At 36.3% G+C, this 23,617-nt stretch overlaps 1 protein-coding gene across 1 annotated transcript; it reads right to left on the bottom strand.

The window, feature by feature from the left end:
- Window positions 1–8,943: 8,943 nt before the first annotated feature.
- LOC129237264 (uncharacterized) lies at window positions 8,944–9,673 on the bottom strand. The gene is made up of 4 exons (XM_054871904.1): window positions 9,570–9,673; window positions 9,377–9,504; window positions 9,234–9,299; window positions 8,944–9,159 (listed from the first exon to the last, which is right to left on the bottom strand). The coding sequence occupies exons 1-4, from the start codon at window positions 9,631–9,633 to the stop codon at window positions 8,944–8,946; spliced, it is 474 nt and encodes a 157-aa protein (XP_054727879.1). The 5' UTR covers window positions 9,634–9,673.
- Between the last annotated feature and the right edge of the window lie 13,944 nt (window positions 9,674–23,617).

The following is a 23,617-nucleotide window of genomic DNA, read 5'->3' as shown; positions in this document are numbered from 1 at the left end:
TGCAGACAGTAACTTATCGGATAGCAGCTCCGAAATAAGAAAAATTTCTTTTTTGTTAGTGGCTTTATTATGAAACTCTCGTAAGTTCTGCTATACCGGCACAGCTACATGCACGACATGTAGTCTCACAGATATATCTACGTACTAAACAACTCTCCACTATCTACCACTCTGCCCGCGGGCACCTCACGGGGCTGGTAAGCTCAAAGGCTCCAAGTTATTGTTGACCCCTACGAAACTATGCGTGTCTTAGATCGATACATGCATGCAGATTCTGTTCCAGTTATTAGTCAATTTCAGCATAAATTCCACACTATTTTCACCGCTTAAAATTTTGAAGGCCAAATCTGTGGAGATATTTTCTAAATACCCCATGCCCTGAAAGGAATTGGGTGAGATGGTAGTTTGTCCCCCATAGTTCTTTCCTAGTCACGTGGCAAGAATAGACATTAGCTCATGCGCCCATCTACCTTTGGGACACCTGTTCTACTGGATCAAGCGACGCCTTTCCTCTTACGCCTTGCTTTATCTTTTCGTTCGAATGACCTTATTTATACTAACTTCATTTCTTTTATGAATGAAATTTAATACATTTAAGATATAAGATTTGAACAAATATCGTAATTTTATATGTAGTTTTGCATTTGTGCAAATACTACCGCTGCTGTTAGATTATAAAACCTAATTTGCTGAATATCATTGTATTAAGATAGATTGCAAATAAAACATTTACACAAAAAAAAAAATTTATCAGAATGTCTGTCGGGAGTACTCGTGCAATTTCGAAGGAAGCGTCAACGGAAGCCACAGATAGTTCGCAAAGCGCTTATGGCTGTTAGTTTTTTGCGTATCTATTTATCTACATTCATTGCATCAGCTCAGATCGGTGCTGCGTACTGAAGCACCGAGCTGACAACTCTAGTGTTAAAAATTCTTTTGCCGTCGTACATCCGTCACCTTCTTCGCAGCGTATTAAAGGTTTTAAAGCTTAAACGACTACCAATCATGACCACTGAGTATTCAATAGCGGGATTTGAATTGCCAGTTACAGTTCCAACATTTACCTTCATAAATTCTACTGAGTTCTTGGAATTTGTTAGAACCAAATCAGTTTTGTGGTCTGCCAATTCCAGGTTCATGGACATCAACCAAACCTTGATGCCACCTATTGATTCGCTGGCGATCCTCTCAATATTTTTGATGTTTTTTGCCACAATAACCACGCGATATCTTCCGCGAATCCAATGGCTTTGGTTCTCCAGTCCTAAGAAACTCTTGTCCACTCCAACGGCCGTAATTCCAAACAAAATCACTCTTTAGCGGGATTCTGGTAGAGGTCAAATAAAATTGGATCAAACTCCTATAAGAGAAAACGCGTTTGTTAGTGGTAAGAAAATACTTATAGAAAACTTTGTAACTGAGATTCTGTCTTGACACTGGTAGCGGAAAATGTCTAACCATTGTCTGTCCATTAAGTATTCGATTTATATGCGAAAATATTTAAACGCAGACTAAAGCGATGAAGGCCAGTACGGATGTGCATATGAAGTGGGGAGATAATAGAAACAAAGGCAAAAGCCTTTGAAAATAGGAAAAATAGAGCCGCAGATAGAAGAGCAAACGGAAAAAGTTGTTAACGAGAACAATTGGCATTTTCCAAAGGCAGATAAAGTAAAGACAAAAGTGCTTTGCTGTCAAGTGAGGACATCAAAAAGCGAAATTATAATTGCCAGAGTAGATAAATAATTTGCATAAAATATAAAGATTGGCGCCTGTGGCAGCTAGAATTTATATGTATGTACAGATAGCGGTCATGCGCTCAAAAAGACCGAATTGCGAAAATATGCTGTGGTGGTAAATAAGGATAAAATAAAATTGGCAAAAAAAGGATGTTGAGTTCTTGTTTGCGTTAGGTGGTCAATTTTTTGCGTTGAAATATGCATCCAAACATGCGCCTCTATAGTACTTATTTGGAAATGTTGCAGCATTTGAGTTCCACACAAAATGGTAATATCAGACGAAAATAAATTTAATTAGGAAATCATTAACTTTGTGACTCCAGGCAAGTGGGATGCCTTTGATCAATTATGCGTGAAAAATGAACGCAACACACCCAATTATTTTTTGTTTTGATGGGTAGACATTTATAATATGTGGCAATTTTTATAAAATTTTCTATTTTTCTTTATTTAATATGAAATAAAAATCCTTCGAAAATATTATGAGTTCGGTTGAAATAATTTATACGCTGATCAAAACTAAGTAAATAACTGGTGCGCACACGTCCGTTTGGTGTTTGGCCGAGCTGCTCCTCCTATTTGCGTGTGGTGTCTTAGTGTTGGTCTGCAAATGGAACGACTTACCAGGGTATATACCTATGAAATGAGACTTTTTTTCAATTTCAAACGTTTATTAAAAAAAATGGTTACAAATTTAATCTTGAAAATAATAGCCATCGCTAGCGACACATTATTCCCATCTCTCAGGCAATTTGTGGATACCGCGTCAAAAAAAAATTGGCCATCTTTGGCCGCAAACCAATCATCGAGCCATTTTTTGGCTTCTTCGTGATAATTGAAGCGCTGCTCGGAAAGTGCGTGGCCCATCGATGCAAACAAATGATAATCGGAAGGCGCCAAGTCTGGTGAGTAAGCCGCATGCACCAACGGTTTCCTATCGTACGTCTCCACCAATTCCCGGGTCGCTCTTGTTCGATGTGACGGTGCATTGTCATCAAATCAGTTCATGCGGCACCCGTCCTCCGACCTTTAAAATCATGCCCATGTCTTTTAAACGTTTGGAAATGTTTTTTTGGGTCACTCCCAACTACTCGGCCATCATTTCGTGCGCTTGACCATCATCTTCATCCAACAATGCTTGCAATTCGGTGTCCTCACACTTTTTCGGTGGCCGGCCACGGTTCTCGTTCTCCACGCTAAAATCACCACTTCGGAATTTTTCAAACCACCCGAAGCACTGTGCCCTACTTAGAGCATGTCCACCATAAGCTTCTATAAGCATTTGATGAGCTTGAGAAGCGTTTTTCTTCAATTGATAACAGAAAATCAACGATGTCCGCAAATCGTAGTTTGAAGGCACGAAATACGACATTTTTATTGTTGTATGCAACGAAACAAACAATGAACTGAATATGGTTGACAGATGAAAAAACACACCATTTGGGAAGGTTTAAAAGTACAGTTTTAAGCCGACGTCCCAAATGGTTTTTTGAGAAGCCTCATACTAGAGTGCTTTTGTCCCAAGCAACTTATGTTGGATTAAACTCGTCTTGGAACACCTACACGGTCAATTGTTGTTTTATATCAGACTCATATGCACAGATTCAAGATGCGCCACTTGTTGCGATGTCATAGATGTGCTTGGGATTTATGTGGTTAAATTTCTTCAACACTGCTTTACACCAAGTACACCGAGTACTTTTTTGGACAAATCTTCTTAACGACTAAATCTTCATACAATACTGAATGTATTCTGATCCTACTAAAGCCCAAGTTTTCCCCTATCTGTTACATGACGCTCTTGCATTATAAAATGACGCACGGCATCGATTGTTTCCGGCTCAACAACGGTTTTTGGTTTAAATTTTCGTAAAAGAGTTATTCAAATTAAATAAGAAACAAATAATTTGCCGAAGTTGGTCAATTAGTACCTCTGCTATAATTGTTGAACGCAGTGTACATGCACCGCGAAACTTCAACTATTCACTTTTCCTTTCAATGTGAGTTAGTCAAACTTTTTCTTTCTTTAGGATTTTCTGAAGAAGTAAACATTTTTTTTACAAAATATAAGCACATAAATTATTTTCTGTTTTATTTGCTTTCACTGCGTAAAACAGCTGATTTCAACTGCGTCTTATAGCAAACAGAACAAAAAAAAAACAAAATTGCAGTTAATAAAAAAATTCACGTTCACGTATGTACCCGGATCAATATATTAGGTAACCAACATACGCATTTTCCCAGAACCTATATTAGGTTTTTTAAAAGATATAAACTTGAATTTTTATAAGGCAACTTCTATTGGCTACAGAAGATTCTATAAAGATTGAAAAATAATAATTTTAGATGCTTAAAATACACAGCAAGTCTAAAGACGCGAGCAAATGGAGGGAAATATCACTACCAAAAATGAAGGCTCGATTTTCAGTGGATTTCTGAGCCGTTTTTATTATTATAAGGGAAGGGGAAATATAAAGTTTTAAGTAAAAATCAATTAATTAATAGTGTGCAAAAAAAAAACAAAAAAAAAAGCTGCTTCAAAACCTTTTACTGCTACCTCAAAGTACCAAAAGCACTCAAAATCACTTCTAATTTTCACTCAGGCAGTCGTACGTAAGCTTGTTCATTAGCTTTTTGAAAACTAAGGGAAAAAAATTTCACCAGCGCAACCTCAGTTCCCATAGACCATGCAAAATTAAAAGTGAGTCTAAGCAGAGGTTAAAAACAACGTAGCACTAAAAAAAAAAGTGAAAAAGAATTAAAAAAAAGTTATAAAAATGTGTGCAAATTTGTATGCGTATGTGGGCGTGTGGGTGTATGTGGGCGAGTAAGTGCAATTTCGTCGAAAAGTGACACCTTATTTCTGCAACACATTCACAACAAAGCACTCACTCTTTGTAAACCCGACGCACTCATCATGAGGTTTTTTCCATTGCCAGTGACATTTATTACGAAACTTTTCTCATACTTTTCCGCACACATCTTTGCATGCACTCGCATATGAGCTTCAGTGCGTGAGTATATCGTACTAAATAACGCATTTACTTATCCCGGCATTGCCACTTTACATAAGGACATATATACATGTGTATATACATACATATGTGTATGTGTATACGTCTTAGTATCATACATTTACAGCTTTTTGTTTTGCGGAGAAAAGTTGTCGCTTGGTTGGTTTGCCAGGTGGTTGACAACGTGCACGAATATGTGCGTTCATAAGGCGAATTGTAATGTCCAGTAGCTGCTCGAAATGAAAAAATTACAGTTCATCTCAATTATAAAAAAAATTATAAGGCCGAACTGTTTCATGCCTTTTTGATTTAGAACTTTTAAATTGACAAAATTAGTCTACGATTTGCGCTTGCTTTCGAGATACTGCCGTCTTTAGATAAAAGCTTTTCTCATCTTGAACCTTGGCTGGGTTAGTAGACCTTACTGATATGATCGGAATATCAGAAGGATCTGTGAAAACCATTTTGAAAGATCATTTGGGCCTACGAAAAGTCAAATCTCGTTTGGTACCGAAAACTCTCAATTTCTTGGAAAAAAGTCGTCGCGTTGATGTGTGTGAAACAATACTTTCAGACTATCAGGACAAGCTCAAACGCATCATTACGGGAGATGAGACTTGGGTTTATGCTTACGACCCTGAAACAACCGACCAATCAAGCGAATATCGTGCTAAAGGCGAGGCCAGACCGAAAAGAGCACGTCAAAGTCGTTCAAAAATAAAGGTCATGATGACAGTTTTTTTCGATTTTCGTGGTGTGGTGCACTATGAATTCCTTCCACCTCGCCAAACTGTTAATAAGGAATATTATTTAAGCGTTATGAGTTGTTTACGTGAAGCAATTCGTCTAAAAAGACCAGAATTATGGGCCAACAACTCTTGGTTTTTACATCACGATAATGCACCGTCTCACACTGCACTCGTTCTTCGTGACCATTTTGCTAAAAATTCCACGCATATCGTTCCGCAACCACCGTATTCGCCTGATTTGGCTCCGTGTGACTTCTGGCTATTCCCAAAACTCAAGAGACCATTCCGGGGAACGCGTTTCGAGTCGATGGAGGAGATAAAAGCTGAATCGAAGAAGGTGCTGATGGCTATACCGGAAATGGACTATTTGGCATGTTTCGGGGATTGGAAAAATCGTTGGCATAAGTGTATTTCATCGAGAGGGGATTATTTTGAAGGGGATGAAATTGATTTACAAGATTTTTCATTTTACAACCAAATTCACCTTACTTTTTGCCCACAGTAGTATGTCTACATTTTTTTTTTTTTTGCTGGAAAGTTAGTACAACTATCCTCTATATTGTCGCAGAGTTTGAGCGTAATCTGTCCGAATCAATTCTCAACATTTTACACCATCAATTGGGCATGAAACGCGTGGCTGCTCGACTCGGTCCAAGAGAGTTAAGTTTTTTTCAAAAAATTCGTCGGAAGAAGGTGGCTGCAGACATGTTTGAGCAAGTGAATTCGGACCCAATGTTTATCCAGTGCATCATAACAGGTGATGAGACGTGGGCATATGAGTTTGACGTGCAAACCAGCTAACAGGCGGCTGAATGGCGCTATCCACATGAACCGAAACCCAATCAACCACGTCAAAGTCGGTCAAAAGTGAAAGTCAAGCTACTCGATTTCTTCGATTGCCATGGTGTTGAGCACTCGGAATTCATTATAAATGGCTCTGTGGTAAATAAAGAATATTATTTGGGAGTTATACTACGTTTAAGAGAGAAAGTGCGTAGAAAAGGGCCCGATGACCAGACCTTGCGTAAGCCCAAATAATCAGCTAAAATGCGATAAATCGATTTATTGGAAATTTTTACCTTCGTTTCCGTGAAATTCAACGATGATTGCGGTTCATTTTTGATAAATTTACGAACAATTTCGATGGAGTTTTCGGTGATTACTATATATTCATTAATAATTTTAAAAATGTTGAAATTGACCCTCCCGAAAAATTGCACCTGGACGGTGTTGTCCATTTTGGCTCTTCCATTTCTCTGAAACACAACTCCCAAAAAAATTATTAATCAGTATGACTGTAGCTATGTCCCATCCTAGAATAAAAAAAAAATGGACAAAATTGCGCGGTTTTAAATTTCACACTCTAAAAATCGGATTTTTTTCCGGTTCTTTAATAAAAAAAAGCCAAATATTTGAAATAATAATAAAATTGTACACTCAAAAAAAAACTTCTTCGGTTCAAGTTAAAACGACTATTGAAATGAGGAAATATGGGAATGATTTGGCGCCTATGAAAAGGCATCCTCTTTTCAGTATCTGATATTTTCTCAAAATGAAGAAAAAATGTTTACATGCTTTCGAGAAAAACTTTCCCGATTTAAGAAATTTGTTTTTATATTTGTAATAAATTTTATGTTTGAAATAGATAGTATTTTGCTAAAAGAAAATACAAATATTACTCATTTCAGAGTAAAATTTGCTGGAATTAGGGAAACTGTTATTTTGTTTCCAGTAAAAATTTACTAAAAGAAAAATAGCTTTTTTCTCAATTTTAAAAAATCTACCTGAATTTTCAGATTATGAAATGTTTTAAATATTGAATAAAAATGCAAAAAATTTGGTTTTAGTTTTTTATTCTTGCATTTGTAAGCATTGAGAACATTGCACGTGTACATCCATTCCAATTATTTCTTATTTTAAGTCTTATTTTGTTTTTTCAAATCATTTAAAATTGCACAAATAGACCCATTTTTCTCGCGAGATTTCAAGGAAATGTTATAGAAATACTGCTGGACAAAAAGCCAAATGGAGCTACATTCGGGCGGATACTCAAGGTTAAGTACATGGAATGTTTTAAAACACACATCAATACACTTGATTAGGTTATCGAACTTATAAAATATATCGGCGAAATACACATAATACTCCTTGCAATAAAAATAATCCAATCCAATGGAACATATAATTGGCTGAATCGTACTTTTATCCATATAATTTGCATCTACCATTAATTTCAATTTTGACTGAAGTTCACTACTTGTCGGTGCCCACAGTAAGAAACTATTTCTTGAATCTGCAATAGTGTACTTGATGAAGTGTTTTTTTTGTCTGTTTGCATGTTCTATATGTTCGGCCAGTTGGAATTAAGACAGAGTGTAGAAGATAAAAAATGACTAAGTCTTTTGCATCTGAAATTAGATTGTTAAAAAAAATGAGGGCTTAAGACATTGATGCTTCCTTCTTTAGACTGCCTCCAAGTAGTTAAGCTGTTTGAATCTTTAATGTAAATTTCTACCAAAGGTGGAATCGCTTGGCAGAAACTCTTCCATTTATCAAATAACAAATTTTGCTTTTCGGGGTACAGCTTCTTAAAATCCAGTTCTATCTAAGATAGGAATGAAGAACAATAAATTATTTTTTATGTAAATAAAACTCACGAATTATACCATTAAATGTCCAAAACTCTGCTTATACTGAGGCCATTCTTCTAAAATTGTATTTAAATTGGCATCTTTTTGTAGCATTTGTCGTCGCACAGCAAAAGTCGCTTCCCATTTTAGTTGAACTTCATCGAATAGTTCAACGTTATACTTTAACCATGATTTTTCTTGAATGCAATCTAAATGTAATTTTTTTATTAAATGAAAGTTACATTAAATGCAGATTATAATATTTAATAATCTCTCATTTAAAATTTAAATTAAACCAAAATATACTCATGAGTTAAGAAAGCCATATCGTCGTTGCGATTGCAAAACTGCATAAAACCAAAACGAATTGACCAACGAAACTGAAGTTTCACGTACACTCTTTTGCAGAATTACTATTTGTATATTGATCTCTGTCATAATATTAATAAATTATAAGTTCAGTGAAAAAATTGAGCTATACTTTTGTAAAAAATCAGTTTTCTCTTCCTTCACCACTTATGTATTGTAGTTTTGTATATTGGATATACGCGGTATTGCTTTCGCAACGACGATATATGTACCTATGTACATATATACCTGTTACGCAAGAATTAATCTCCGTTCCTTTTGTTGTTGGTTCTACATCTCTTTTGGAAATAAGACCATCCCGTCTAAGTTTCAATAATACACTGTGGTACTTAGCATACAGAGATCCACCTGGCTTTTTTCCTTTCTTATGAATGTAATATATATCCTGTGTAAATGAAATCGAGATTAGAAAACTTTTTTTAATAAAAATTTTAGGTTGTGATCAGACTTTAGATCCACTCGCAAATAAATCCACAATTTTATTGGCGAAAGCTTCAAATGTTTTAGGGTTTGGATGTACTTCAGCAGAAATAAAATAATTTGCAACTGTTGCAGCTAGAAGTTTCCTATACTTTGGAGTGAGACGCTTTTTTTGCGCATAGTATTTCAGGATTTGTGATCCACCCGCCGACTTACTGAGTATTGCTTCAAAAGATTCCTTATATGAAGTACAGAAATGTATATTTAAAATAAATAAATAACTAAAGTAAAAGTAATAAAAAAAACATTTACCTCGCCACGATATTCATTTGCCAATAAAGCGCATGCCTCAGTGTGAATGGCTTGTGTTTTTATTCCCTAGTGAAGTAAAACGAAGATTATGAATTTTCGCATGCATATCTGTATGTGTGTATATGCACAAAATAACAAAATACCTGTTGCGCTTGCCAATTGAGCAGATTATGCTCAAAAATTACCCTTGGTCCAAACTGCGATGTGTCGATCAATGTATCCAAATGGCTTGGCTTTAGGAGCTTCAATGATTCCTTAGTTAGACCGCTTTCTAATATATAATTGAAATGATTAGCAATAACTAAAATGAGCAAAACAAAATATTTATAAACTTACCAATAAACACGTTCAAAAACGGTTCGCCTTCCAACTCAATTAAAATTTCTATTAATTCATCCATTGCACGACAAAATATATAATCACGAAGAAAAAAAAACAATCAACTACGTATGTTCGTAAAAGCAATGAGCATTCGATAAGATAATTGTAAGTAAAGTAAAAAATAACAAAGAAGAATGTAACATCAAAATGAGGACTACGGGTTTATGTTTCAAACACATTTATAGTCATTTAAAAGAAAAAATACTCAAAAGCGATAAAATTTAATGAATTTGGAAGAATTCAAAATAAAGAATGGTTTTCTTTATTTTAGGGAGGGAATTTTTTCTGAGTGTAGTGCAGGCGATTACCATTGATGTTGTGAAAAATTAATTTGTAAATTGTATTAAAATTTCAGACGATTCGGTTGAATAGTTCTTTTGGTTTTTTTTTTTGGCAACACAAGATCGTAAAAAGTCGCTTCGAGATAAATGAGTTTAAAGTTTGAGGTACAAGAGCGCGCGGACCGCTCTCTATCTAGTTAATGTGCTGTAGAAGCTGTAATATTGGAAATTTCCGCATGAAAATTTCACAGAGTATTTTCAAGATACTATGCTTATACTTACACCAAAATTTTCTGATAATAAATAATAATAAATTCAGTATTAAAAGCATCAAAGCTCCAAACTTTAATTAGTATTAAGAGAGTTCAACCAGCGCACACACACACGTACATAGGCGCACCCAAGAATTGCCACAAAATTTAAATATACAAATAAAGTTTAAAATATGCTCGCTCGTCTTTGATTTAAAATTAGTCAAAGTGTGTGGGAAAAGTTTGCATTGGCCTTGCCACATTTTAGAATACATAAAGCAAAATATGTGAAGCCAGAACTAAGGCCAAAGCCAAAAAGGTTGCAGGTGCATACACTTACATAACTACATGTACTAATACGTTCTAGGCATATTTGAGAGTATACAGGCATAAATTAATGCTTAGGAATAAAAGCAACTACTCGCAGCACATCGGAGTAAGATGTGTAGCTCCCTTTCACAAACCACATGAACTTGCAGCTTAGATGGGTTCAAAAATAAACGTTCTTTCCACTAGAACTCGAAATATATTTCCACTTAAAGCTCGTATAATAAAATATTTTCAAAAGTTTAAGTAAGGATAGGCTAAATGAGGGTAAGCGTTTCCCTGTCGCCTTGCAAAAATTACCACAAATGTATGTGAGAATGTATGTATGTATATAAGTGTGTTTGTATATATGTGTGTATGGGTATGTAGGCGTATAATTTGTAACTTACACTGATTTATGTTTGACTGCCTGGGAAGTGGTTTTAAGTTTTAAATTTTAAGTTTTAAGTTTTTAATTTCTACTTTTTCACTTTTTACTTTTTCACTTTTTTACTTTTGCTCTTGGCTTTTCTAATAAATTGCGCGCGTCCTTTTGTTCGAAAGAGATACGTGTTTTGTTTTTTTAGTTTTCTTTGCTGTGTCAATGTCCCAAAGCAGCACTCAATATTCCTACAAACGAACACACACACGCACACATTCGCCGACTTTGAGACAAATTACTAATGAAGACCCAAAATAAATAAATGGGCTGCGCGCTATCTTTTTTCCTGCTTTCATGCTCTCTCCTCGATATACATACATACATACTTTTCTTCTGTTTAAGCCCCTTTGAAATATGTATTTCACTTTTCAATTGCTCCTTTTTTTCTTGTTTTTTGTAATTTTTTATTTCGACCACTTCAACCGCCCATTTGCATTTGTTTTAACTTTTACTTTCAACGACCACTTATTTATTTGACGGCGCTTAAATTGTAAGAAAAACTTTTATTTCGGCGTCCTTTTTTATGCTTAGCTCGGTGAGCGATGTTGCCAAACATGACGCACAAATACGCGCAAGGCCTGGAGGGAGGAAAAAATCGTTAGAGGACCTTTTAAATTAGCATAAAGCTGCGACTTTGTCCACTGACCTGCCTCATTATCGCACACAGAAAAAATAGCTTTTTTTTTAATTTGAAATTTGAAAAAGAAAAATTAAAAATAAAAAAAGTTGATGTAAAAATAATAAATGGCAAAGCAAACGCACCACTCTGCCATTTCTTATCTACGCCCATTATTGTTGGTGTCTAACCTCCCAAACTGCTATCATTTCCAATTGAGTCACTGTGATTAATTGCCTTTCAATTTGGCAACCGCGCCAACTGCAACAACAACAACAACATTTAAAACAACGACCCTTTAGGAATTACCAAAAAAAGCGAGAAACAAATTCAAAACCGTGTACAGCGATAAACTCAAATTCAAACGCGAAGTAAAAACAACAACAAAATGGAAAAGGATTTCGGTCACATTCGGCCTGGCGGATCTGTTTCATTTGTAAATGGTAAATTTTGTAGCTAAACAGCCGTGAACTAAAAAAAGCAACCATTAATATTGACTTTCCGATTGTAAATGGTTGGCTTTCGAGTTGAGAACTGACGAAAAAAGATGCGCTGCAAATTTAATTAGGCGCACAGAAGTTGAACATATTGCCCAGCTTTTTGTGTTGTGTTGCTTTTTTTCTTTTACACTTTTCGCTTTTTGATACATCGTTAACTGTCCAAATCAGTATTTCGAATTGTTGTGCGCTCAGATTGTTAACTTGAGTTGGGTATAAAGTGGGCATGGAAGAACAAGAAAAAGGAGGACCACTTCAAGTGGGATCCATAAATTCTGCAGCTAATTAATGTTCGGCCAGTGAACATAAAGGGCAAGTAGAGAACATAGATTATTGAATATGTATTACATCCCAAGTATATAGAAATATATTAGATAAAAAAATAAATAATTTCTTCCGCTTCTTCTTACATAAGTCGTGTGAGAAGTATTACTTACACAGTTAGGTTCATTTGATTAGAGGCAATCATTTTTATGGAAGGAAATGGTTATTTAAGCAATCGTAAAGGGTGCTTCACTTTCAAAGGTCGGTGTTGATTTTGAATAAAATACAATTTTTGTAGGAAATTATTGTAATTTCTCTTTATTATGATAATACTGCTATGGCTCAATTACGTCAAATAGTCGCCGAGGCCTCGGCGGCACACCTCCATCCGATGGCCCAAATTTTCGATGACGCTGAGGCAAAATTGAGGTTCTATGCCATTAATGTCCGAATTATCTCATCCTTAAGCTCTTGAATTGCTGCTGGCTTAACGACGTACACCTTTCCTTTCAAATAACCCCAAAGAAAGAAGTCCAACGGTGTCAAATCACATGATCTTGGCGGCCAATTGACATCGTCGCGACGTGAGATTATTCGGCCATCAAATTTTTCGCACAAAAGAGCCATTGAGATGAATCCACTGAGATGAAAGTATGCCTCATCACTGAAGATGATTTTCTTCGTAAATTCGTCATTCACTGTTGCTATTTCCTGCCACCATTCTTATCATTGACGACGCTTGAAATGGTCCACAGGCTTTAGTTCTTGAGTCAATTGCACCTTGTAAGCGTGTAAATGCAAGTCTTTATGCATAAAGTTCATCAACGACGAGTATGAGAGGTGCAATTGTTGGGCACGACGACGAGTTAAGGTGGACGGCTCTTCAACCACACCTGTACTAGCATACACTGGTGCTTTCACATCTCCTATAGACCCGGTTTGCTCACACTTTTGCACAATTTTTCCGATTGTACGCACGAAGTGCGCGATATGTTTTTTTGTAGTATTTCGTTTGGGGATTAAAAGATAAAAAAAATTATTGTTTTTGTTTTATATTTGAAAAGGAAAAATTCTATTTCATTTCACAACAGTAATGAATTCATTTCGATTACAAAAGAGAAATGTAATTTTGTTGAACTTCTCTAAGTAAAAAATTAAAGTGAATCCAAAGTAAATACTGAATCGAATGCGTTATACGTGTCCGCAAATTATCCGTTTCATTGGTAAACCACATTTTTTGTTCTCTGGTCTGACGTTAACACAAACAAAGCGGATGATTTCCCAACTTGTGAACACGCAACGTATAGCTGCCCATGAGAAAAACCATAATTTTCTAAATTTATCCCGCAAACACTAAGCGATTGGCCTAGCGACTTATTAACTGTCATTGCGAACGCAAGGCGAACCGGAAATTTCAATCGTTTGAAGTCAAACGGAAGATCAGTCGGAATCATTGGTATTCGAGGAATACATACATTTTTACCTACGTACTTTCCGTTAATAATAGTTGCCTCAATCAAATTCGGCATAAGTATTTTCACCGCAAGTCGAGTACCGTTGCAAAATCGCGGTGGATTAAAATTACGCAATATCATAATAACTGAACCAACTTTGAGTGGCAAGTTATGTGGAGGAAATACTGGTAACTCCAGAGAGTTCAAAAACTCCGTTGGATTATTTCCTACAACATCGGGATTTGTTATGGAATCAACGGATTTGTATGCCACCAAATAGTCATCAATTTTTGATTAACCCTTTTGAACCTCCTAGTACACCATATATACCACTAAGTGTTTACAAAGGTCTAAATCCCAAAAATCTATGCCAAACTCCATATAAAATGTACCAAAGTAGGCTTTTTATGTTATCTAACGGTACATGGAAACATTAATTCATTTTCTCTCTCGTAGCGTGCACAGCTTTGAGTGATATAGCGAAGGTTTTTGATACGTGTTTGATTTTGTGCTAAAAATATTGTAAAAGAAGTTGTGAGGTGTCAAAAAAATTAATAGAATTGGATATAATCATTCCCTCTTCAAATGTAAGTATAATTAATGAAAATAATATTTTGATTTGTATATTCTTGAGGAGTTTTAATGCCGTGGTACTTATACGTACCAGCAGTCTTTTGTAGCGGTACCTATGTGTACCAGCAGTGCTTATTTGCAATAACTAAGTGACCTCTTTTTTTTTACAAAGTGATACCATGTCGAAAAAACTAAGGACAGATGAAATAATGGCAATTCTGCTGGATAAAATACTGGACTCACATGCCGAAAATGTAGAAAGTCATTTTTCCAGCGGAAGTGATGACAATTATGAGCCGGAATCGGGTTTGCAGGACGGATTCCTCGATTCCTTCATCTTCATCGTCGAAAAGTGAACTGCCAGAAGTTGAAAGCACCGTTTCGATGGATGAAGTAGAAGAACCCCATCAACAACAAGTTATGGTCTTCTGCTGAAGGAAATTTTGTTCCAAAGTATTTTGTAAGTGTATATCGTGAGGGTAATATAAATCCAGGAATCCCCCGTACTTCTTCGAAACTTTTCATAAGCTTTTTCCATCGTACAATGCACAAATGAGCGCATTGATGAATTTCGAACAGCAAAAAAACGGTCTAATAAAGGGTGTTTTTTTTAGAGGTTAGGTTTTCAAGTTGGCACTACTCTTTTCGTAGATGGTCTTTTTGACAGCTGTCACTTGATTTATGCTCAGTTTGGTTTGCCATTTCATAATGAATAGACTTACACCTGAACAATGTTTGCAAATCGTTCAAATTTATTACGAAAATAATGGTTCGGTTCGCGCGGTTCGAAAATAATGGTTTTTGTTCAGCGATGAAGCTCACTTTTGGTTGAATGGGTATGTCAATAAGCAAAATTGTCGCATTTGGAGTGAACATAATCCACAAGCCATTGCTGAGACGTCGTTACATCCTCAAAAAGTCACTGTTTGGTGTGCTCTTTAAAAATGAAGCCGGCCATAATGTTACAGTCAATGGAGAGCGCTATAGAGCCATGATTAATGACTTTTTCGTGCCTGAATTGGACGATGTTGATGTGGACGACCTTTGGTTCCAACAAGACGGCGCTACATGCCATACAGCCAACGCAACAATCGATTTATTGAAGGAAACTTTTGGTGAGCGCATTATCTCGCGCCGTGGACCTGTGGCGTGGCCTCCAAGATCGTGAGATATAACACCGCTGGACTATTTCTTGTGGGGCTATGTGAAGTCGCTTTTCTACGCAGATAAGCCCGAGACGATTGACGTCTGGGAAGAGAATATTCGGCGCGTTATTGCTGACATACGGCCCCAAAAGTGGTCGAAAATTGGGCCTCTCGGCTGGAATTTATTCGAGCCAGCCGCGGCGGCCACTTGCCCCAAAATCATTTTTAAAACATATTGGCAAACCCTTATCTTTCTAATAAAGCTAAATTCTTGGCCATAACATTAAATTATATACGTTTTATTTCATCTTCAAAACCTAACCTCTAAAAAAAACACCCTTTATTTTAAAAACTGATATTGGAGAAATACAAATTCTCCTAGGCTGTATGTTTGTTATGTTTTATAACAAAGTGCCGGCATTAAAACATTACTGGTCAAACCAACCGTCCATGAGTAATTATTCTATTAGGTCTGCTATATCTCGTGACCGCTATAAATTTTTATCATCAGAATTATATTTCGCACCTCCTCAAAAGCCAATGGACTGTTGCAAAACATACTATATAGATGATGTCGTCGTGAAAAATACATTTCAGAAATACCGACAGGATAGTATTAGGCAGAGTATTGATGAATCAATGACGAAATTTAAAGGAAGATCGTCCTTAAACCAATATAATGTGGGCAAAAAGTAAGGTGAATTTTTTTGTCAAACTTCGCGGGATTAAAATTTCGCTCTAGTTATTTTTTTTTATGAGTTGGCAGCACTGTTAATAACATCTGGGCCAACTTTCATGTGAATGTCATTATCAGTAATATATTTACGCTTGTGTTTACCAAACGACCAAGAGTGCATTTTTCGAATTTTTTTTTCAAATTTTGTTTGCGAAATGAAATTTCGGCTGCGGAAACGTTTAGCATGTTGCAGAAGGCATTTGGTGATTCGACCATGTCGCAGAAAAATGTTTATAAGTGGTACAAAGACTTCAAAGAGGGTGGAGAACGTGTTGATGACTTGGAGCGCTCCGGACGACCATCGACGTCAACAGATGACCAACACGTCAATAAAGTGAAGGAGTTAGTGCTCAAAAATCGTCGGTTGACTGTTAAAGACCTTACTGATATGTTAAAGACCTTACTGATATATCGGAGTATCAGAAGGATCATTGAAAACCATTCTGAAAGACCATTTGGGCCTACGAAAAGTCAAATCTCGTTTGGTACCGAAAACTCTCAATTTCTTGGAAAAAAGTCGTCGCGTTGATGTGTGTGAAACAATGCTTTCAGACTATCAGGACAAACTCAAATGCATAATTATGGGAGATGAGACTTGGATTTATGCTTACGACCCTGAAACAACCGACCAATCAAGCGAATATCGTGCTACGAGTAAAGGCGAGGCCAGACCGAAAAGAGCACGTCAAAGTCGTTCAAAAATAAAGGTCATGATGACAGTTTTTTTCGATTTTCGTGGTGTAATGCACTATGAACTCCTTCCACCTGGCCAAACTGTTAACAAGGAATATTATTTGAGAGTTATGCTTCGTTTACGTGAAGCAATTCGTCTATAAAGACCAGACGATAATGTACCGTCTCGCACTGCACTCGTTCTTCGTGACCATTTTGCCAAAAATTCCACGCATATCGTTCCGCAACCACCGTATTCGCCTGATTTGGCTCCGTGTGACTTCTGGCTATTCCCAAAAGCTGAAACGAAGAAGGTGCTGATGGATATACCGGAAATGGACTATTTGGCATGTTTCGGGGACTGGAAAAATCGTTGGCATAAGTGTATTTCCTCGAGAGGCAATTATTTTGAAGGGGATGAAATTGATTTACAAGAATAAATAAAGATTTTTCATTTTACAACCAAATTCCCCTTACTTTTTGCCCACAGTAGTATGCCACTCAAGCCAGTAAAACGTGGTATAAAAATGTGGCTTCGATGCGACTCTGAGACCGGGTATAGATATGATTTTAATATATAATATATAATGGGAGCAAACAAAATCAGTGCGATGGTACTTTGGGAGAACGTGTGGTTAAAAGCTTAGTAAGTACAATTAGAGAACGTGATGTGACGGTATGTGTCCATAGATTTTTTACTTATGTGAATCTACTTGAGACTCTAGAGTTCCCAGCTTTAGGAACATGCATGCGAAACAGAAAAAATCTACCAGTATTAGATGAGAAATTAAAAAAAGCGAGTCTTCATTCAGGGTCAGCACATCTGGCCTACTTTGCGTTAAGTGGCAAGATACAAAGGAAGTTATGGTGCTAAGCAACTGTCATACGTCAACAATGACAACAGTTAATAAAACGATCTATAAAATTTTACCGAAAAGCAATGGGAGGAGTAGATCGCGCCGACCAAATGGCAGGAATTTATGAATACGATAGGAAGTCTACAAAATGGTGGGAAAAGGTTTTCTAGCGTCTACGAATGTTTTTCACAGTAAATTCCTGGATAATTTACTGCGACCTTAGAAGAGAAAAACTTCCTTCCATCGAATTTTTAATAACATTAACTGAGTAATTAATAGCAGAAGGTAAGAAAACTGCAGCCGTCCGCAGATCCCAATCATCTGGTCGTTTATCTAAACGTCAGAGACTGCTGGGAAGCATATCTTTGCATTTCACTATGGTCTGAAATTCAAATTTTTTGGCATAAATTAGAAGGAGTGGTAATAGGCCATTAAAATTTCGCATACAGGTTATATATGACTTAGTTAAGAAAAATTCCAAGAATGGATGAAATCGGTCATTCCCCAGGGGTACCTCCCTTGGACCTATAGTAAAAATTTTTGAATTTCAGCTCCAAAAATTGCTATATCTTAACGAAAATTGGTAAATATGTTATTCCCGTAATACGCATCGACGATACCAAAAATAGTTGAAATCGGCCAGTCCCTAGGAGTACCTCTCTTGGACCTATAGTAAAAATTTGGTTTCATGAAATGAAAAATTTGCATATGATAGGCAAAAGTGGTCAAATAATTTTATTATTCAAATATTTATACATATGTTTTTACTGAAAAAATTATTTTTATAATAACATTAACTGTACATCTGAAATGAGAGAGAAGTTACAGAATTATTAAATACACTTGAATATAATATACAGTAATATAAAAAGTTATATGTACCAAGCAAATCATTCGAAATCACAGTCTTCCGTATCTAAAACTAAAGCGTTCTTCACAACGTCTGCTTCCGAAACATCGGAATCAGAATTATCCGAATCGTATTCAGATCCCCCTGGCAAGTAGTTGAAAATTTGAAGCTCACTTGAAGGTGCAAGCAAATGTATTACTTCTTCTGGTAGCTTCTCTCTTTTCCGATATTTTTCTCTAGCGGATAAAGACAAGCTGGAAAGAAGGGGGTCTGAAGAGTTCATTGCTCTATTGAAAACATCAGTAATATTATTTTTTCTTGTATTTTTTCTGAAGACTCCGACACAGATATCTCCTTAGGCCGGCAAAGTAGCTTGCATTTAATTACTTTCTCATAACTTGCAATTCCCTTCTTTATTTAACAACCTCATGTTGATTTATTGTCTTTTGCTTAAATCATTTTCAAGTAAAAATGCGAGAGCTTCTTCCGGAGTTAGTGGAACTGCTTCGGGTTTTTTGGAGGTAACAGCTTTTCTTATTTCGCTTTGTTCTGCTTGATGCGCAGTTTTCTTTAAAATAAATGCTAAATCAATTTGTTTTGATTTTTTTGCCGCAACAGTAGTTGCATGAATCAAAAAATCAACATCGTCATTGTTTTCACAAGAAATATCACTTGCCAGCTTCCTCTTAAGTCGATCTTTTGCATCTGTGTAGCTAACCTTTGGTCGTCCTGCTTTACTTGAACAGGGTTTTTCAAAATCATTCTCAGAAATTTCAATAATAGTTGTTGCGGAAACCCACTGGGGGTATTTCTCTTTAAATCTATTAACCATACGATTACATTTTGATAATTTTTCGCTAACATATGCTAATAAATTTTGTATTTTTTTTTCTTATTTCATCTTTTTTCTTTAAACTTAACTCATTAGTATTAATTTTTTTAAAAACCCAATCCAAAAAAACATTAGTTTTGCGATCGCCCTCTTTCCAAACTCCAACCATTTCTTCGTGTTGGAATTTAAAGGTTGCTGAAAATTACAAATATACTTAAATGGGGGAAAACGGGCAAATGTAACATACATTATTTTAAAGAACATACCCAAACTTCCACCGAACATAAAAATCTGGAACAATACCGGAAAATACACACAACTTTCACTCCACAGAACACAGGTTAGTACGAAATTTTCGGTTAAAAAAGCTATTAAACAAACCTCCACACTATACAGATATGACACAATAAACCGCAGTTTTTTTCATTAAGTTAAAAAATAGATACATTTCTTATATTCTTCCATTATTAATTTATTTCTTTTTTTTCCTTTTTAACTAATATATTATCGAACAGCTGTTTCCTTACAATATTTTACTGAACTGTTTACAAGTTTGTTGTTGCTTCAGAAGCATCATGTTTTACAGCTCATATTTAGAACAGAGTTGCCATATCAAAAAAAATTTTTTTTTTTATTTTAGACCACTGAAATGTCTCAATTAATACTGCGTACCTATTTTTTTGAAATAAGAAAACAAAATTTTGGATTTATGTCAAAATATTTGAATTTCAGACCATTGTGCATTTGCCGGTGCCAATTCAAACTCGCAGACGTTGCTCCAAATGTGCGCTAGAAAAAAAGCAAACCAGAACAAAACAAATTTGTCAGCACTTTGCATGAATTGCTTTGCCCCTTATCATACTGAAAATCAGTAGATTCCGTAAATTTTGTATGAAGCTAAGATACTTTACGTTTATTTCGAATAAAAACCTGTTTGAATAAGAATACTACATATTTTTGTATAACTTGAATTTTTCACCATTGAATGATATAAAAATTTAATTCTATACTTAGTTTTACTACTTGTCGATAGAGGATTGAGCGTACACATGTAATATCACTCAAAGGTACTGATGGCACAATGTTGTACCACTTGAAATGACTTTCCTCTTATATCCTTCGCTAAACTCCACCATTCTTTTGCATTTGCAGTTTTGTTGATTCGTTTTTCAATGCTTCAATATTGCATTTGAACAAAGGTATCACGCTAGCTGGGAGTATGGAAGTGATACATTTGATCAAATACAAAATTCAAGCTTTTGAAAAATCTTTTAATGTTGTGTCTGAGGTTTGAATAAACTGTTTCCCTTCACTCTTTTTGAGTGCCAAAAATGTTTAACAACAAAACAGTTTCTACCATTAACAAAAATTTTGAAATATTTATCCATACAGGCTATACGAGTACGCTTAGGCTCAGAGAGACAGTCCAATCAATGCGCAAAATCAGACATTAACGCTTTATGATATCCACCGACGTGTCCAATTATTTTGCTGAAAAAATGATTACTTACGCCACTGACAACAAAACAGCCATAATATCCCGTATACTCGCATATGTGTGTATGTGTGTGTAGATGCAATAAATGCAATATACAGAGAGTTGATAAGTAAAGGGAAAAGTGAAAAAATGCTTTAGTCGAATAGAAAGATTTGATTACCTTTGCACGCTTAATGACAATAAGTATAATTTCAGTTTATGAGCCTCAAGCGTAGATTACGCAAGGCAGTCGCAACATTACGAAAACCAAAAAAATGGTAATAAAAATAAAAATACTGAGAAACATAACAAAAGAGGAGCGAGGAGCGAGGAGCAGTAATAATTACTTCAGAGGGTTTGGCAAAGCAATTCTTCTAACGAATTATTTGGCAGCTGTCCTTTGTGTCTGCCATTCGTAATGTATACCGTTATGCGTGCAATGCACATCTTTACACACTCCCCAATCGAACATATGGCCACTCGTTCTCCTCTTCTCTCCCCATTTGCTTTGTATTTGCAATGCTTACACATTCAACTTACCTCTTCTGTCGATTGTGGACATTTGTGGTTGCGTCCATTTCATTTTTATTTTGCCCTTTTGATTCTCGCCAAATATGTTGGGTCATTTGCTGTTACATACTTTTGTTGTTATGACTCGACTGTGATATACTCCGCATTTATATACTTTGTTGTTTTTTTTTTTTTTTTGTAGCTGTAATTTAAGTTGTTATTTGTTGTGTTTGTTGGGTTGTTGATGATGTTTTGCCAGTGAAATGACATAAGCCATTAACCTTCCGTATGCACTTTAAGTTTACACTCGCATATAAAACGCACACAAATGCATGCTTACATGTGTGTGTATGTATGTTCATGCTGGAGTCACTTGCAATCACAATCACAGTTGAAATGAAATATAAAAAGTCAGAAAGGACATTAGAATTGGGCTTCTGGGACTACAGAAACATTTTTATTTACTTATTGCTTCTACAACTCTCTTAAGGCTGCGTATACGCCATGCTGAGAAAGTTACGGGAAGGTCATTTCATAAGCAGTGGCGTGCAAAAAACTGGCACAAGTATTGGAAAGGTTGCTACGACACTATGAATCGGCGGCCGCCGTGGCCGAATGGGTTGGTGCGTGACTACTATTCGGAATTTACAGAGAGAACGTAGGTTCGACTCTCGGTGAAACACCAAAATTAAGAAAAAGCTTTTCTAATAGCAGTCTCTCCTCGGCAGACCTCCAATTGTATTTCTGCCATGAAAAAGCTCCTCATAAAAGATATCTGCCGTTCGGAGTCGGCTTGAAACTGTAGGTCCCTCCATTTGTGGAACAACATCAAGACGCAGCTGCCCTTCAAGAAGGCAATAGAAAACATTCGACTGTATTTCTGTTACAAAAATACTAAGTCGTTTGTAGTCTTGCCAAGATTGTAAAAAAAATAAAAAAAAGTTTTAATTCTCAATTCTCGGCGGGTGAAGCGCATCGAGAGCTAGAAAAAGTTTATATTGATGCTGCTTTAAGTAAAACAACATGCCGAGATCGGTTTTGTCGCTTCAAAGACGGTGAATTTAATGTTGACGACCGACGCGTGAAGAAAGGCCAAAAACCTTCAAAGGCGCTGAATTGGAGGCATTGCTCATTGAGGATCCGTGTCAAATGCAAGAAGAGCTCGCTTCAGTACTAGGAGTTACCCGCCAATCTATTTCCCAGCGATTGCGCGCTTTGGGAATGATTCAGAAACAGGGGACCCCAAAAAGTCGCGCACAAGCAACGATGTGTGAGCAGGGGCGTTATCATGATGCAAGAGCCAATCTTTGTTCTTCCACAAATCCCGGCGTTTCTGGCGGATTGCTTAGAGGAAATTGCGCATAACTTGCAGGTAATATTCCTTATTGACCCTTTTACCCTGTGTCAAGAACTCATGATGCACAACGCCCCTGCAATCGAAGAAAACGGTAAGCAAAACTTTTATATTCGACCGAACTTGGCGCGCTTTTTTCGGTCTTGGTTTGTGTGGCAGCTTCTATTGAGAGGACTGAGCTTTGGTTTCCACGTCATAACCACAAACCCACGCTTCGTCATCAGTTATGACCCTCTGCAGCAAATTTCGCAGACATAGTCCAACATCTCATTAGCAATTTTGTGGCAATCAGTCTCATGCCCAAATGATTGAAAAAAAATCGAATGGCACGAGCCAATCGATATGTCTAGGTCCTCAGCAACTTCTCTAACGGTGATTCGACGATTGGCCGATACCATTTTCTTCGCTTCATCAATTTTTTCGTCTGTTCTTGAAGTGCTCGGGCGTCCGGCACGCTTTTCGGCGTTCACATCTTCTCGGCCTTCTGATAACATTTTGTACCACCGATAAACGTTGCTTTGGTCCAAAGTAGCTTCTACATTCGGAATGCATCCGCGCACTTAATTTCGTTTTTCACACAAAATTTGATACAGGTTCCTTGATCCATCTTTTTGAATAGGTAAAAATCGAAAACGAGCCGAAACGCGTGCAAGCAAAGCAGCTTTCAACAATTAACTGAACATTCAAAATGGCCGAACTCGTCGGCATGAGTGAGAGACATGAGTAAAAATTCGTTATACTTTTTGAACACACCTCGTATATCCAAACTATCAGCTCTCATTTTCAGCTACTTTTTTGATTTTCATTTTATAAAAACTTTACGATCTCGTTTTTAGTTGCTCATATTTTCGTACCTACTCATTTGGCTAATCACTTAAAAAAAAAA

The sequence above is a fragment of the Anastrepha obliqua genome, chromosome 1 (assembly GCF_027943255.1).
Source record: "Anastrepha obliqua isolate idAnaObli1 chromosome 1, idAnaObli1_1.0, whole genome shotgun sequence".
Classification (NCBI taxonomy): domain Eukaryota; kingdom Metazoa; phylum Arthropoda; class Insecta; order Diptera; family Tephritidae; genus Anastrepha; species Anastrepha obliqua.
This window is presented reverse-complemented; position numbering and strand designations above follow the sequence as displayed.